The 17387-nt window shown below is 38.4% G+C and overlaps 1 protein-coding gene across 3 annotated transcripts in view; it reads right to left on the bottom strand.

Moving 5' to 3' along the window:
• The window catches only part of NADK2 (NAD kinase 2, mitochondrial), a 47897-nt gene that overhangs the window by 24760 nt on the left and 5750 nt on the right, over nucleotides 1-17387 (bottom strand). For 2 of the 3 annotated variants that reach the window (XM_043488775.1, XM_043488776.1), the window contains exons 2-6: nucleotides 10065-10153; nucleotides 9086-9174; nucleotides 8123-8204; nucleotides 2373-2456; nucleotides 830-966 (exon numbers count right to left, since the gene is read on the bottom strand). In XM_043488775.1, the coding sequence (XP_043344710.1) occupies nucleotides 830-966; nucleotides 2373-2456; nucleotides 8123-8204; nucleotides 9086-9174; nucleotides 10065-10153 (481 nt within the window). Of the gene's footprint in view, nucleotides 1-829; nucleotides 967-2372; nucleotides 2457-8122; nucleotides 8205-9085; nucleotides 9175-10064; nucleotides 10154-15395; nucleotides 15814-17387 lie in introns of those variants that run through there. The other variant, XM_043488777.1, reaches the window with a different exon arrangement.

Genomic DNA, 17387 nt, shown 5'->3' with positions numbered 1-17387 from the left:
GATAATGAGTGATGTTGAGCATCTTTTCATGTGTTTGTTAGCCATCTGTATGTCTTCTGTGGAGAAATGTCTGTTTAGTTCTTTGGCCCATTTTTTGCTTGGGTCATTTACTTTTCTGGAATTGAGCTGCAGGAGTTGCTTGTATATTTTTGAGATTAATCCTTTGTCTGTTGCTTCGTTTGCTATTATTTTCTTCCAATCTGAGGGCTGTCTTTTCACCTTGCTTATAGTTTCCGTTGTTGTGCAAAAGCTTTTAAGTTTCATTAGGTCCCATTTGTTTATTTTTGCTTTTATTTCCAATATTCTGGGAGGTGGGTCATAGAGGATCCTGCTGTGATTTATGTCGGAGAGTGTTTTGCCTATGTTCTCCTCTAGGAGTTTTATAGTTTCTGGTCTTACATTTAGATCTTTAATGCATTTTGAGTTTACTTTTGTGTATGGTGTTAGAAAGTGTTCTAGTTTCATTCTTTTACAAGTGTCAACCACTTTCTTTTTCCTTTTTGACATTTCAAAGATTAAGACCAAGACTCTTTCCTTAAATATCAAGTACCTTTTATAGTCCTTCCCTTATCAATGAGTTTTCAAACTCACCCTCAAATTTTTTTCAATAAGAAAAAAACTGTTATGGAAATATGCTGTATTTCTTATTTCAGAATCTAATCATAAAAATTTTACAACTCAAGCAGTTCATTGTACTTCCTTAAATGTAGTCAGTGGCACTGAAATCCCCAAATAAGTTAATTATAAATGACTACTTCTAGAAATTAGAGATCAAAGGAACTGTAAATTACATATTGCCCCAAACACACTTGATTCCCAATCCACCTACTTTCATCATGAACTCTTTCAATGTTGAAGGCTCTACTATGCTGATTCAAACTCAGCTGCTGTTCATGGAGGTCCACAGGAACAGGGTTGATGCCAGTCCCTTCAAGATATAACCTAATTCGCTGCCTCCATAACCACCTTAGAGTGAAGAAAAAGCAAGTTATATTAGAGTAAGTTAAACAAAGGATTAGACATTATAATTTCTCCAAATTAAAAAAATTCATATTAAAAAACTAGTTATCCCATAAACTAATTACACCAGAAATACCTAAAACCCACCACTGATTCCTGCTCAAAAACAGATTTAAATGGCAATATCTACTGTATCTATAAGACCCCTCAAATAACATGAATTAAAGTCAAGTTATTTATCAAGTATCCATTAAATCCCATATACAGAGCTAATGTAGTTGTGTTTTACTTATCAAAAAGTATAATATATACAAAAAAGAAAACATTCTGAAATTAAAACACCATTATGTTAAGGTGGTCAGATTACATAAAAATCCCTTCCCTAAAATTCTGTAATAATGTTTTCCTGGTTTTTACAATTACAGTTCAATAACAAACACTATAACACTTAAGATTACACCTAAAATTTCAATGACTTTTTAGTAGGGAAAATAAAAAATGAATCAAGTTTAATTGATATTAAAATCAAAAACTGACATAGCAAAAGGCCAATGGGACAGATTCTACTAGGTAAGTACACAAAAATATACCCCTACTTAAGAGTATATTAGTCATCTGTAAAGGTACTAAACTTCTGAGATGAGCAGAAACTGGAATCACTACTAAAAAAAAGGTTTCAGAAGTCAACTAGATTTAATACAATTTCACAAACACCTAGAGAAAAGGTTTTCTCAAACTATAAAATCTAGGCTAAGTCAGCAAAAAAAGTAGTCCAACTTAGCTCTCTCAAATTAATTGGTCTACCTTATCTTAACTCTTCCCTTTACCCTTCTCTTTTCAGGGCAGTCTGACTACTAAACAAATTAAGTGAAAGGAATATTAAAAAAAAATCTCCATTGGTTAGGAAATAATTAACATGTAAGACAGAGATACCAGGAATCTCAGCATAGTTAGAATAAATACAACCCTCAGACACTCTGGATGGGAGAAGATGAGGATGAAAAATACAAAATCTCAGAGAACTTGAACATTTAGTTTTCACCGACAGTCTTTTTACCAAACTTCTAAAAACATGTAAGGTTAAAGTAGAGACATGGCCTCTATCTCACTGAAGGAGAAAAACGTCTACTTACAATTACATTATAGGCCAAGTGGCATTTGGCAAGGTTTCTCCATATAGTTCCAATAAGGCTGGGAGAAGCCAAGTTAGATGTGCTTCTGACTCAGCTAACATATTATTTTTTATGTATTATTTGAATTCTTTTTTATGACTACAACTATGGACTAATCCAAATATTATCTAATGTGTTCTGTTTAACAGCATTTTTAATGGCACACATTAATAAAATAATCATATAATAATAAGATTATCTTAACAAGATAATTATAGAGCAATAGTAAGAACTTCCTACCTGAACTCACCACGATAGAACTTCTGTAAGGCTTCTGGGAAGGAATGCGTATATCGAACAGGAAGACATAAATGACCCTCAGACCTTATTTTAAAGGGATTTGGGTGGTATAAAGGGAAGAAGAAAAATAAAAGTACTCAATTCAAAAGGTATCATTAAACTACAAAAATCAGACATGAATTTTTTTGAATTTCTACCCTATAATTCATTTTTGCCACATATTATTTATATTTTTAACAAGAACCAAAAAAAAAAAAAAAAATAGTAGTTTACACCCAGGTTTAATGCCATAATACAACTTAGGTTTCCACATTACAGTAAAACTAACAGCAAATTTGCCACTGATTGATATCCCTGCAAAATTATCTAATGGTGTAGTGATGTTTGCATCTTAACATCTATATTACTTAACTACTCACTTTGGGCAAGTCACTTTAGCATCAGCTTCTTCATCGCTAAAAGGGCCATAAAACCACCAAATCTCAAAAGGTTATTCTGAGGAATCAAACTATTTATGTGAAAGTTTTTTGAACCATAAACCCCTTATAAATATCTTTTAAGATAATCTCTTACTAAAAGAGAACTCATAGCTTAATCTAATCTAACTTCAAGGAGTTAACAGCTTTCGTGAAGGATAGAGTATTTTTTTAAAAAAATTGCAAATTACAAACTGTTAACTGCCTATAGGCTGATACAGGAAGATGAGAGGCTATAACACCCTAACATGAGGAAAGGTGTCCAGATAGTTCAATCATCCTCATTTACATGATGCTTCAAACTTGAAGGAAAGGTTGACAGTTGGCCTGGCAAAACAAACCCTTAATGATAACTGTAAATTAACATAAATGTGAAGAGCCATATAAAAGGCTTTTACAAAGCTGTAACTAGTCAATTTATCTGAGATAAATTTATCTAAGAAACTTAGGGACTAGATTTTTTAAATTTTTATATTTACTGCAATACTAAGTGCTAAGAATAGTATACAGTGCTAAGAAAATAAAAGTTGAAAGTGAAAGTATAAATCGCTCAGTCCTGTCCGACTCTTTGTGACCCCATGGACTTCTCTAGGCCACAACATTGGAATGGGTAAACTTTCCCTTCTCCAGGGGATCTTCCCAACCCAGGGATTGAACCCAGGTCACCTGCATTGCAGGTGGATTCTTTACTAGCTGAGTCACAAGGGAAGCCCCTTATATAAAAGTTATCAACAGTCATTTATTTTGATAGAATACCTACGGAGGTCACCCGCAGGTCTAAAACACTCAAGAGAGAAAAATCTAGGCCTGGCCTGGAGGATTCAATTTCAGTGAGGCTCACTCACTAGTGTTAACTGCTGGCAAGGTCCTCAAATCTGTCTCCATGTGAGTCTCCCCACAGGGCGGCCTTGGTATCCTCACATCATGGTGGCTGACTTGCTCAAGAATGAGCAACCCAAGAGACCAACACAGAAGCTACAGTACCGTTTATGACCTGGCCTTGGAATGCACACACTGTTGCACCATATTCTTTTGATCCCACGGGCCAGCCCTGCTTGAAGTGGGAAGGGAACTACATAAAGGTATAAATAACAAGAGGCTACCTTAAAGGTCAGCTATCACATGCTGTCTATCCCATTTTGATTATGAAGCATTTAAATGTCATAATTATATACAGGGGTCAGCAGAGTGAGTACAAAATACCAAAGAGAAAATTGAAATTGTCTGTTTAATTTACTTGAGTCCACCAATGAGACATCTTAGAGAAGCAGATCCTGCAGCCCGAGGCAAACCTTTGGGTGCCTGCAGCCCCAGCTGACATCTGCCCATAACCTCATTAAAGATCCCGGATTCCTGACACACAGAAACCATGCGAGATAATACGTTATTATTACTGTTGTTTTAAGCCTCCAGTTTGCGGATGATTGGTTATGCTGCGTTTGATAACTACTGCAGAGAAGAAGAAACTTAATTGAACATTAACTTCTGGGCTTATTTAAGGATTGTGAGACACCTCACACTTATAAGAACTATAAGTCAGGCAAGCTGAATTACAGAACAAGCTAGAGGCCTTACACATTTCTGCCTGGGGGCAAAAAGAAAAACCAAAAAACTTCTAGAATACATTATTCCAGATGTATGTAGGATGGTGTCACCGACTCGATGGACGGGAGTTTGAGTAAACTCCAGGAGTTGGTGATGGACAGGGAGGCCTGGTGTGCTGCAATTCATGGGGTCGCAAAGAGTCGGACACAACTGAGCAACTAAACTGAACTGAAAAATTAGAGAAACAACACCTTCTGCTTACCAGTTTCAAAATCTTCACGAGCTAATGAATATTAAGCCAGTTTTTAAAGGAGAATATATTTCAACAAACTGTATAAAATATGATCACTAAACAATCTCTTACTTTAATGATACAAAAATCATTACATTACATATCATTACATTACATATCATTACAAAGTTTTTCTAAAATACATGTGTACAATCACTAAAGGCAATTAAAAAATAATTATTGAAGCAATAATATCAGTTACTCGTGCTTAGGAAATATTTGCTCAGCTAGGTCAGGGTCCTAGCTCTGCTCCCTAAAATCATTTAACTAATCATTCATTTTTCAAGTGTTTATTGCCTACTGATTACGTATAATAATAGTATGCTAGTGGTAGAGAAATTTAGTCCTATACTCAAGGAATTTGTAGTCTGATGGAAGAGACAAACAATCAAGCAGAAAATAACAAGGAGAGATAAGTGCTCCCTGTAGAAGGAGCTCACGACAGGAACCAGTCTTGAATTAAAAAGAACTACACAATTGAGTCAGTGATCTAAGGGCACTCCAGGCGAAAGCACAAATAAAGGCATGAAAAGAACCTCTGGAGAACTCTTTCACTTACTGTTTCCAGCCCTGCTATCTTGCTATCAACAAAGCTCATCACCAGAGCAAGAGCTCCCACAAGTGAGCCTCCAATCAAGACATTAGGATGTTCATCCATTACACTGTGCTTAAGAACAGCTTCAGGTTGGGGGGTGGGGATACTGAATGAAGGTATAAACTTCCATTTATGAGATAAGAAAGTATTGGAGAAGCAATGTACCACATGCTAGCTAAAGTTAACACTGGTGTATGGAATACTTGAAAGTTATTAAAGACAGGAACTCTTAAGAGTTCTCATCATGAGAAAAAAATCTTTCCCGTCTTTTATTTATTTATTTTTAGCTATATCAGATAACAGACGTTAAGAACTTATTGTGGTAATGATTTCACAACACATGTTACATCAAGTCATTATGTTGTACACCCTAAACTTATACAGAGTTGTATGTCCATTATATCTCAATAAAACTGGACAAAAATACAATTAAAAAAACCCAAAGAATAGACTTCAGGAAGGATTCTAGAATGTTCCTAGAGAGGCATCAGTCCTTTTTTTAAGCTGAAGAATGTGTAGTGCCTGTGGGTAAATAAAGATAGATGAAACTAGAAAAGCGAATAAGCAACAGGTGGTGAAACATCATATACATTATGCTAAGGAATTTGCAAGGCATCCTGAAGGTCAATGAAAGGTTAATCCATGAAATTAAAAGATGCTTACTCCTTGGAAGGAAAGTTATGACCAACCTAGACAGCATATTAAAAAGCAGAGACATTACTTTGCCAATAAAGGTCTGTCTAATCAAGGCTATGGTTTTTGCAGTGGTCATGTATGGATGTGAGAGTTGGACTACAAAGAAAGCTGAGCGCAGAAGAATTGATGCTTTTGAACTGTGGTGTTGGAGAAGACTCTTGACAGTCCCTTGGACTGCAAGGAGATCCAACCAGTCCATCCTAAAGGAGATCAGTCGTGGGTGTTCACTGGAAGGACTGAAACTTCAGTTTCAGTTGAAGCTGAAACTCCAATACTTTGGCCACCTGATGAGAAGAGCTGACTCATTGAAAAAGGCCCTGATGCTGGGAAAGATTGAAGGCAGGAGGAGAAGGGGATGACAGAGGATAAGATGGTTGGAGGGCATCACCGACTCAATGGACATGGGTTTGGGTGCACTCCGGGAGTTGGTGATGGACAGGGAGGCCTGGCGTGCTGTGGTCCATGGTGTCGAAAAGAGTCGGACACAACTGAGCGACTGAACTGAACTGAACTGAAGGTCAAAAGGAAACCCTGAAAGACTTTAACTAAGGAATGGATACAATCAAATTTGCACTTTAGAAAAAATACTAAGGCAAAGTGTGAAGGATGAGTTGGAAAGAGCAAGAATGGAGATTATTGCAGTAATTTAACTCACACACTACAAAGGCCTGAGCTATGTTTAGTAACAGTGAAGAGGGCAAGAGATGGACTCAAAGGCAGGATCCCTAAAACTTCACACTAAATACCCGGTCAATATGATGAAGGGAGTGAGGGGAGGGGGTGAGGATGAGTCGCCACAGCTTTAGCACCCATTACAATTCCATTCATCAGGTATGGCAGCAAGGAAAGCAGACAAGTCCATTTGTAGATACATTACTTTTAACTGCCACCAGACACATTCAAGGGGAAGCCAGTATGGCTACAACAGCATGAAGAAAGGGAAAATAACAGGACATAAGGATACAGAATAGTCAGAGGCCAGATAATGTAGAGTCTTGAATGTCACAGTGAAGGTGATCAACCATCCCCATTTGCCCGAGACGGACAAGTTTCCCAGGACGAAGGACTTTCAGTGCTAAAACTGAGAAAACCCCAAGCAAACCAGGATGAGAAGGAACTGGTCATTCTAGTCATTGTAAAATTAATTTTATTCTGAGTTAGATGGAGACCCACAGTAAGACTTTGGGCACAGAAGTCTACCTAATATTACCAAACTTTATAAACAGTCTCTGTGGCTGCAGTGGACAGAAGAGACTAAAATAAGGTAAGAGGAGAAGCAAGATCAGTGTTGGATATAAAGATTCTGGAGTCACCAGAATCTTAGTTAAAATGACAGATGTTATTCAGTTATTCTGGAGATAGTACAGAAAAGGAATAGAAAAGACTTATCTATGACTGAGCAGAAAGATAATGGTAGAAAATATTTTAAGAAATTTTTCAGGAAAGTGAATGAAGAGAGAATTAAGAAAAAAAAAAAAACAGAGGGGATCAAAACACTGAAAGTCAAAGGGCAGATTTATTAGAATTGAGGAAATAAGGTTACATGTCAGAGAAGCTGAGGAAAAGGGAAAAAAGTGCTAACAGGGTTTGATTTATTTATTAAGTCAATGAAGTTACCCAGGAAATCAGTGAAGGCACACTTAGGAATGTAGATGAGAGCCTAAGAAAGGGTAGAAGATGCAACATCATTAACTCATCCATCACCAGCAACACCAAAGGTCACCAGTACTGACCTCAGTCAAGGACTCAGGTATATTCAGCTACAGACACTACTCCCAAACTACCTGGGAAATCAGATGTGAGAACCTGTCCATCCCATATCATAATTTTCTACCACCAGTGCTAGCACAATGCATATGTATTTCTCATGCCTAAGCTATAAAAAGAGAGCTAAGACTTTGAGAATAACTACAAAGAAGAGAAATCTGCTAAAGGTAGAGATCAATTCTACATGCCTAGATTTCATCACCAAAATGGTTCTGGTCCATAGTTCTAACATTCATGATAACCACTCACACAGCACACACCCCATACCAAGAGGATAAAGAGCTTCCAAACTTTAAGATTTATCATGAACAGATACTATGCAAAGCAAAGAATAAATGTTTGTATGTATAACAGGTTAAAAAAAATTCTTTTTCCTTACCGTTCTGGGTCGGTGTTTACACCAATAACTGGTTTAAGTCTGTCCAAGACTTTACTTGCTGCCAAAAGCATCGTGCCATCCCCTAAAGGACATAAAGCATTAACCACTAGTTTTGTAACAAGTCTGATTGACAACACTGTGGACATTAGTCCTTTCAGCGATCACACCCCACCCCATCCTGTTGGTTGCCAGTCTCCTCCTCTTCCTTTCTACCCACTATTCCTTAGTATTCTCTCTCCAACTCTAATTCAGAATTCTCAACAGTGGCAAGAGTGACACTTTAGGCCAGGTAATTTTTCTGCTTTGGGGTTGTCCTGAGCCTGTAGGGTGATGGGCAGCATCCCTGGCCTCTACCCATTAGATGCCAATAGTAGCCCCCAGGTGGGAGCCACGATGCTAACCCTATCACTTCTTTTAACCAATCCTCTCCCTCTCTCATACCATCAGTCCAAATTCACATATTATTTTAATGAGAATACGTACAAAGTGTCCAGCTTTGCATTTTTCTCCCTACCAAAAACAAACCCGTAAAGGTTTATAAAGAATGGTCACTAACTTAATAATACAGCTCAGGAAAAAAACAAGTATAAGCACACTGGGACCAAAGAGGGATGGGATCTAATCTCATTAAACTCTTAAACTCAACTTTATTTTAAAGACTGGCATAACTAAACTAAAATACAATTATAAACAATCCTATGAATCATATTTAAAGTTAAATGAACACCTTAAATATACACACAGAAACACACACACACAGAACCTCACAGTAACATCATCCACTAAAAAAGTAAAATGTTGTATAAAGCACATCTTTTAAAACCTGATCCTAAAAATCTAAAAATTTGTCTTACAGTAGGACTCTGAAACCTTCATTACAGCTAGCTCACAGGATTATTTGGAAATATGACTATTAAAGAGCATTTCCATATTCCAACACCTTTACCTCTGCAAAACTATTACCTCCTGCAGCTATGACAGCATCTGCCCATCGAACAGTTTCCTCATCATATTCTCTCCTCTTTACGAGACGAACCTCAATTCCCTCATTCCTAAGATAAAAAAAGTAAAGGGTATATAAAATGTCCACTAACATAAAGGACTATGTTTTTTGAGAGGCAGATTATTACAACAGAGATGTAAAATAAACAAATTTGTTTTACAAATTTATGTTTAGCTTTGGAAGGTCAGCTTCATTTTCATTTAACAACAACAACCAATCAACCATTAACTATAGGAAGCATATGAATAAACTATCCCAAACCCCCAATGTGCTTTAAAAACATCTTTTAAAGCCCTTGATGAATAGCAATATTAATTAGAATTTCCTTTTATTTTCTCTACTCTTCCTGACACTAAAATTCATCAATACAAAATGGTCCAAAAGACTAACACTTTGACAGACAATTTTTTTAAATAAGAGCGAATAGCTATTATTTTAAATTCAACAAATATTGACTGCCAGATAAAAACAGTGACTAAAACACTTCCTAATTTGTGTGTCCTCACATTGATTCTCTTGTATACACACAAACTTATTCACTGACTCATTTAGCCTTTAATTAACAGAAGTTTCTGTAATCATAATTTTTAGACATTCAAAAACTATTATAAATGAACACCTATATAATCCACTATTCTGTTTAAGAAATAAAACATTATCCTACAGTTGAAGCCTGCTGTGTACAAAATTAACTGTGTAGAAAAGGCACTTCTTAGGCAGACCAAATAATAACTGACAATCTGAAATTTTCAGAGTAAAATAAAAATTTCCTTAAAAATACTCTAATACTAGGTCCATTAGCCACAACATAATTTTCTTAAAATGATTCTATAATGGCCGTCTCTCCTTAAAAATTTAAGTATTAGCTGCTAGTAAAAATTAAAAAATTGAAAGTCCTCAATACAGAAGCCCACTTAACACCTGATCCCACAGACTTACCGTAAACTATCGAGAATGTGCTCTACATTTTTGGTGTGAATATGATGCCGCTCAAGCAGTCCACTGTAGCTAGAGCCTTTCAGTGCGAGCTATATCAAAATAAAACAAATTTTGCCTTATTACATACAATGTTTTACATATTGTATTTCTTTAAAAAGCCCTAAATAAGACAGACTGGGTTGTTTTGGGTTTTTTTTGAACATACATTTTAATGGCTATCTGTGAAACCCACAAGTATAAACTTGATTAGAAAGTCTGGTTCCAGAAAATCATAACGTGGTTTTAATACCAAATACAGCATTAAGTTTCCTGAATCAGTATATGCTGAATCCTGAATGTAGTCAACAGGATTTCAAAACTGCATGTTTTACAGCTTCAGTGTCTTTTTCTTTCCAAGTGGATTTTTTAACACACTGAATTTGGCTACTGAAGACCAAAGATGAACTATTATTTTAGAAGGCAGTCATCTAAAGGTCATCCAATGACCTCTGTTCTACTTGGACTAGTAGCTCTCTTGTATTCCAATTTCTGAACTCTATCTGGAATTTACACAATCCAAACAAAGGGCTTGCTGGCTACTTGAGAGTGGATAACTTCTAGATATAAGGACATATGCTGCTGCTGCTAAGTCACTTCAGTCGTGTCCGACTCTGTGCGACCCCATCCCTGGGATTCTCCAGGCAAGAACACTGGAGTGGGTTGCCATTTCCTTCTCCAATGCATAAAAGTCTTCAATAATTGCTTTTGCTAGTTGTTTAGAATACTTTGGAATGTCACTATCTTACCACTAATAGTCTTCTAAAGTATGTATGTTTTCTAAATCATCCACGAAGTAAAATGTTGAGAGGGAAGTTTAGAAACATTCATTTAATCATCAAGTAGGAAATATGTTCACTAGAGTGAATGCTAGAGTCAAAAAGCATGTTATTTGGGGGGAACAACAAAATTACAACTACCTACAGAGAAACTATTAAAGAAAAACCAAACAAAACAAGACCAGCAGAAAAGATCTCCTACAATTAAGGATATAAGAGGGAGCCACAGCAAGACAGGTAAGAGGTATGAGATGCAGCACAGTCAAGGCCCACACCCCTGGGTGGACAACCCCCAAAAGCGGGGAAGGAATAATTTACAAATGCAGAGCTGCTTCCCAAGGAGCAAGAGGCCAGAGCCCCTCACTGACTCCCCAGCCCAGAGGCCCTGCACTGGGAAGACGAGTCCCCGAACATCCGGCTGTGGAGGCCAGCAGGACTTACTTTTAGGAGAACCAGGGCTGTGGGAAATAAAGAGCACACACAAAACTCCACACACTCCAGGACCCAGCGCAGAAGCAGCCATTTGAAAAAGTCCTGGGTCAGACCCATCTGCTGATCTCGGAGACGTTCCTGAGGAGGCAGGAGGCAGGAGGCAGCTAGTGCTCACCATGACACGGGACGCTGGTGACGGCCACTGTGGGAAGCCCATTCCACCACGGGCACGCTGGTGCTGGCAAACACCACTGTGGAATCCCCTCTCTAGCTTATTACTGCCGGGATGTGAACCCACAGGCCTGCCGCCTAAAGACCCTCTGAGCCCATAGATAACCCCGGACCTACCCCTGTCCACCAGAGAGCCCGAGACCCAGCCCACACACCAGCACGCTCACAGTAGGCCCCGGATCCCCAGGACCCGGCTCTGCCTATCAGTGGACCTGTAACAGCCTGGGGGCTGGCTTCACTCACTGGAGAGCGGGGAGGCACCAGTCCAGGGCCCCCTGGGCCTGGACCCCAGCTGGGGTCAGCTACCAGTGGGCTGACCCCAACTCCAGGACCTCCAGGGCCCTACAACCAGAGACTCCAGGACTGCCTCTGCCCACCAGTGGGATGGTGCTAACCCCAGGACCCAGCTGTCCCACCAGAGGGCAGGCACCAGCCTGGGGATCCTGTTGACCCCAGCCCCACCCACCAGTGGGCAGCTTGTGCTCTCAACCAGCTGCCAGGATCTGGCCCTACCCACCATTAGGCTGACACCAGCTTGGCGACATCCCTGAACCCACAGCCAGTCATGGCAAGAGCCAGCCCTGCCCATCAGCAGGCCAATACTAGATGTGGAACCCCTACATGCAACCACCTATTCCAGAACTCAGCTCCACCCACGAGTGGGCCAGCACCAGGTCAAGGGATCCCAGGGCCACACAGCCAGCAGGCTCATGACCCAACCCCACCCCACAGCAGCCGGCACACCAGGCGGGGCCTGACAACCAACCAGACGCCCCACAGTAGCCAGCTCGCACAGGAGGGCCCATGCAGCCCACACAGGAGGCATCCCTAGAGCATGCAAGTCTGGTGACCAGCATGTAAGTTGCTGACATACAAAGGACATCTCCTAAAAAAGGCTGCTTCTCCAAGGCTAGAAAACATAACCAGCCTACCAAACACACAGAAACAAAAACAGCAAATCAGGAATAATGGAGCAGGGAGGAAGACGTTCCAAATAAGTGAACAAGATAAGATCGCAGAAGAATTAACTGAAATGGAGACAGGAAATCTAAACCTGATAAAGAGTTCAAGGTAATGATCAAAGAACTCTGGAGATTAAATGAGAAGAGTGAGAAGTTAAAAGGTTTTAAAAAAAGAGTTAGAAAATATAAGGGGCTTCCCTGGTGGCTCAGACATTAAAGAATTTGCCTGCAATGCAGGAGACCCAGGTTCAATCCCTGGGTCTGGAAGATCCCTTGGAGAATGGAATGGCTACTCACTCCAGTATTCTTGCCTGGAGAACTCCATGGACAGAGAAGCCTGACGGTCATGGGGTCACAGAGAGCTGGACACGACTGAGCAACTAATACTTTCACTTCAAAAATATAAAGATGACCAAACAGAGATGAAGAACAATAACTGAAATGAAAAATACACAAGAAGGACTCGACATTACATTAGATGATATAAAGGGATGCATCAGCGAGATGAAAGATATAGTAGTGGAAATCACTGAAGATGAACAGAAAAAGTAAAAAAAGAATAGAAAGAAATAAGGACAGTTTAAGAGACCTCTGGGACAACAGTTGCAAAATAAATGACTCACAAGTATGAAATGATTATGTGGTGATCATTCTGAAATGTCAGAAACACCAATCACTATGTTCTATAACAAGAACTAACACAGGGTCAATTATACTTCAAAAGCAAACTCACTCATAGCGAAAGAGGTAAGATTTGTGGTTATTAGAAGGAAGGGAGAGTTGGATGAAAGCAGTCAAAAGGCACAAACTCCCAGTTTTAAGATAAATATTAGAGATGTACAACATGATAATTATAACTAACACTGCAGTATGTTATATATAAAAGCTATTAAGAGAGTAAATCCTGAGAGGTCTCATCACAAGAAAAAAATTTCTATTTCTTTAATTTTATATCTATATGAGATGACAGATGTTTACTAAACTTATTGTGATAATCATTTCATGACGTATAAACGTCAAAGCATTATGCTGTCCACCTTAAACTTACATGATACTGTGTAAAAATTACATCTCAAGAGTAGAATTTCTTCTGGTGAATTACTGTAATTCTTTAATAATTCATGCTTGATACATTTATTTAGGGAATACAAGTTCTTTCATTAATTATTTTCACAAACAATGTAGCTGGTTGGCCTACTAAGTTGTACTAACACAGAGTGGCTAACTAGGCAACTAAGAGATAAGGCATTTTTAAAAATCACTAACAAAAAGCATCAATTAGAAAGTCTTATATCACTATTCAACTTGCTCTTATATTAAAAAACAATTTTATTTAATACTCAAAGGATAGTAAGAATTTCTAGCTACCCACGTGGAAAATAACAACACTTCAAAGATTTAAAAACATACTTCAATCAGACAAAAACAGGAACCCAGGAATTCTCTGTAAAGTGTTTTAAAATTAAGAAACTAAAGAAATTACTGAAATTTATAATACATTCTCAACCCTGCAATGCTACACTTAAGGTATCAGTATTAGTGACAAAGTTCTTAATATTTTTTCCTTTTTTTCTCCAAAAGCTTGTTAGTTCTCATCAGTTTAACAAAAATGTTTTTAAGGATTATCCACTAAAATGGAAAAACTGGTGTGAACTTAAAAGTTCTACAGCAGACACACTTAACATAAACCACAGAACTTCCCCTATAAAATCTTCCAAAGCCAACAACACTTCTCCCCACACGCTCTGACAACACAACATGAAAGGGGGCAGGGGGAAGGATTCTGAAAGGACAGAAATTAACCACACCTTAAGGTCAGATGTGAGAGTCATGCTACTTTCTAAATGACCCAAACACTTCCATTAAAGTATCACAGACATCTTTACTTGACCAAAACTGAATTAAAATTTTAAGTTGTTTTACTAGTCAGACGAGTGTTTACTATTTTGTACTCCAGTAAGGGAAGGAAATATGTCTTTTCAAATTTAACATGTAAGAAATGCACAAACTTGTGAGAATGACAGCTGGTACGTAAACTCACTAGGCATAATTTAAGCACTCTTAGAAGAATACACTTAACTAAATGGTACACCAAGTACCATTCGAAACTGCCTTAAAAGGATTAGTGGCACCTAACTAACAGCTAGAGAAAGTAAACTATTTATCCAAGCCAGATCAAGCCAGCCGCAGGAAACTCTACTTCTTCAGCTATATTTAGTATTTATCTTCAATTCTTTCTATTCCATTTACTCTTTATCTCAGGCTCTCACCTTTACTTTCCTCACTGCCCTATTCCTGCTTCTGCATTCTCCTTAATTCTGTTGCTAAGTCACTTCAGTCGTGTCCAACTCTGTGTGACCCCAGAGACGGCAGCCCACCAGGCTCCCCCGTCCCTGGGATTCTCCAGGCAAGAACACTGGAGTGGGTTGCCATTTCCTTCTCCAATGCAGGAAAGTGAAAAGGGAGAGTGAAGTCGCTCAGTCATGTCTGACTCTTCGCAACCCCATGTACTGCAGCCTACCAGGCTCCTCTGTCCATGGGATTTTCCAGGCAAGAGCACTGGAGTGGGGTGCCATTAATTCTGTTACCTACTCTCTTATACAATGGGATGGCACCAGGTTCCATCTTTGGCATTCTTATCTGTTTCCATTTCACTTTCATTATCTCCCCACTCCAGGGACTTGATCTACCCAGTATACACCAGCACCTAAGAAGTTAACTGCTAGCTCAAGCCTGTTTCTTGAGTTATAGGCTCCAATTTTTAAATGTCTACCTTTATATCAACCCAGTAGATCAAGTACTTCTCCCCAAAACCATCTAAATCTGATTATATATTCCTCCTAATTTGCTTTTCTGAATCCCATATAATAGTTAATAATACTTCCATTTACCTAGTCAACAGAGTAAATCCCGGGTGTCAGCTTTAATTCTCCCAAATCTCCACAGCCAGCCAGTGGTAAAGTCCAGTAATTATACCTGTGACCTCCTTCTCCAATCTGTCCTTTACATTCATGCTGCCACTGCTTGAGTTCTGGACAACATCAACTCTTATCTGGTCTCTTGTAATAGCTTGCCTCTTGAGTTTCTAAAGAGTTTCTTCCTTAAAAATACTTCCTACTCCCCTCATCATCTAACCACTCCCACCAGAAGCCTGCTTTCATACTAGTCCCAGAAGAGTGACATCTCAGAAAAACTGAGCCATCCCCCCACTCCTGTGGGGAAGACAGCAGGGCTGAGCAAGGGTTGTGCTCTGCTGTTAAAAGACGGAAAACGACTGAGCTAAAACCATGGCATCTAACAACTTTATAAAGCCCTCTTGGGCTTCCCTTGTGGCTCAGCTGGTGAAGAATCTGCCTGCAATGTGGGAGACCTGGGTTCCATCCCTGGGTAGGGAAGATCCCCTGGAGAAGGGAACAGCTACCCACTCCAGTATTCTCGCCTAAAGAATTCCATGGACTGGTCGCAAAGAATTCCACAGACATGGTCACAGTGAGTCAGACACGGACTGAGCGACTTGCACTTTCACTTGAAGCCCACTTACCTGTTTAGCGTCAATAATACTCCCTCTTGAGCAGTGAATTTCAAATTGCCCTTAGGGTGCCACATCAATCTAGTGGTCACAATCAGAATTAATAGTCAAGAAAAAATAAACTATACTGCATGTAACAAGAGTAAACTGCTTCATGTTATCTTCTGTATCAAATATGAGTACATCATGACACAAGATTTTTCTGATTGTGAATTAGTCACCAAGTTTGAGGTTTTTTTACTGGCAAAAAGATGACCTTCCCTGCTGTCTTGCTAGTACTGTTCCCTTCCCTTCACATATAAATTCTTCCTTATTCTTCAATATTTAAGTAGCTTAAAAGATAACAATTTTCACCCTCATCACATTGGCAAAAATGTTAAAGTCTACCAAGTGCTGATGAGAACACTGGAAGCAGGGAGCCATTCAATGCTTATGGAAAAATCACTTGTATTTTTATTTGAAGCATTTTTTTAAATAGTGGAAAAACTCAAAACAACCTAATTATTCAAATAATGGAATACTATATATAGCAGTTAAAATGAATTAACATATATCAACATAGAATTTATAACCAATAGTGAATAAGAAAAGCAAATTTCTAAAAAAAGATACATTGTAAAGAATATATTACTGATGTAAGTTTTTAAAGACAAAAAAAGGCTAAAACACAGTCAACTTATACTTTATTGGTTGAGAAGTTATTAATGTGCATCAATAAATACCTTTCTATACTCAAAGTTTAAGTCATATAAATAAAAATATAGAAAAAGTGATCATAGTAAAAAAGAAAAAATTAAGTTATTTACAATTTCATGGCTGGCTACAGGCTTCCCCAGGTAAGCCTAATATACAGGGCAGGTTGAAAACCAGGGCTCTAAAGCATATTGACCAATAATTCTGTTAATGGAATTTCAGCTACTGTGATGTTCAATCCTTTTACACCTTTATGAGTCTCTTATTTAACTGTAAGTACTTATTGGAATATATCGTAAGCCTCTATTTTCCAAGTTGTGTTCCACAGAATTAAAAACATTTTCTGCCTCCACCCAAAATTTCATGGTCAAATAAAAGCATTGTCTGTTTAGGCTTATGGTTCTCAAACATATTTAACCATGAAGCCTCTTTCAGGGAACTCACATCAGTAATCTCTACCTTAAGTTTTCAGCAACTAACATCTTTCTTAAGACTGACACTGGAAATCACTCTGGACTGGCAGACTCAGGGTAAAAAGAACTAAAAAAAAAAAAAAATGTTTTTAATTCAGAAATATTTCCCTACCTTTATTTAGTGGAGATGGAAAGGCAGAGAGGATGAGGAATAAAATACAGTTCTTGACCTCAACTCCAGAGGAAAA

Source organism: Cervus canadensis, chromosome 16 (genome assembly GCF_019320065.1).
Source record: "Cervus canadensis isolate Bull #8, Minnesota chromosome 16, ASM1932006v1, whole genome shotgun sequence".
Classification (NCBI taxonomy): Eukaryota; Metazoa; Chordata; class Mammalia; order Artiodactyla; family Cervidae; genus Cervus; species Cervus canadensis.
Note: the sequence above shows the minus strand (reverse complement) of the source record. Positions and strands in the feature narration are given on the sequence as shown.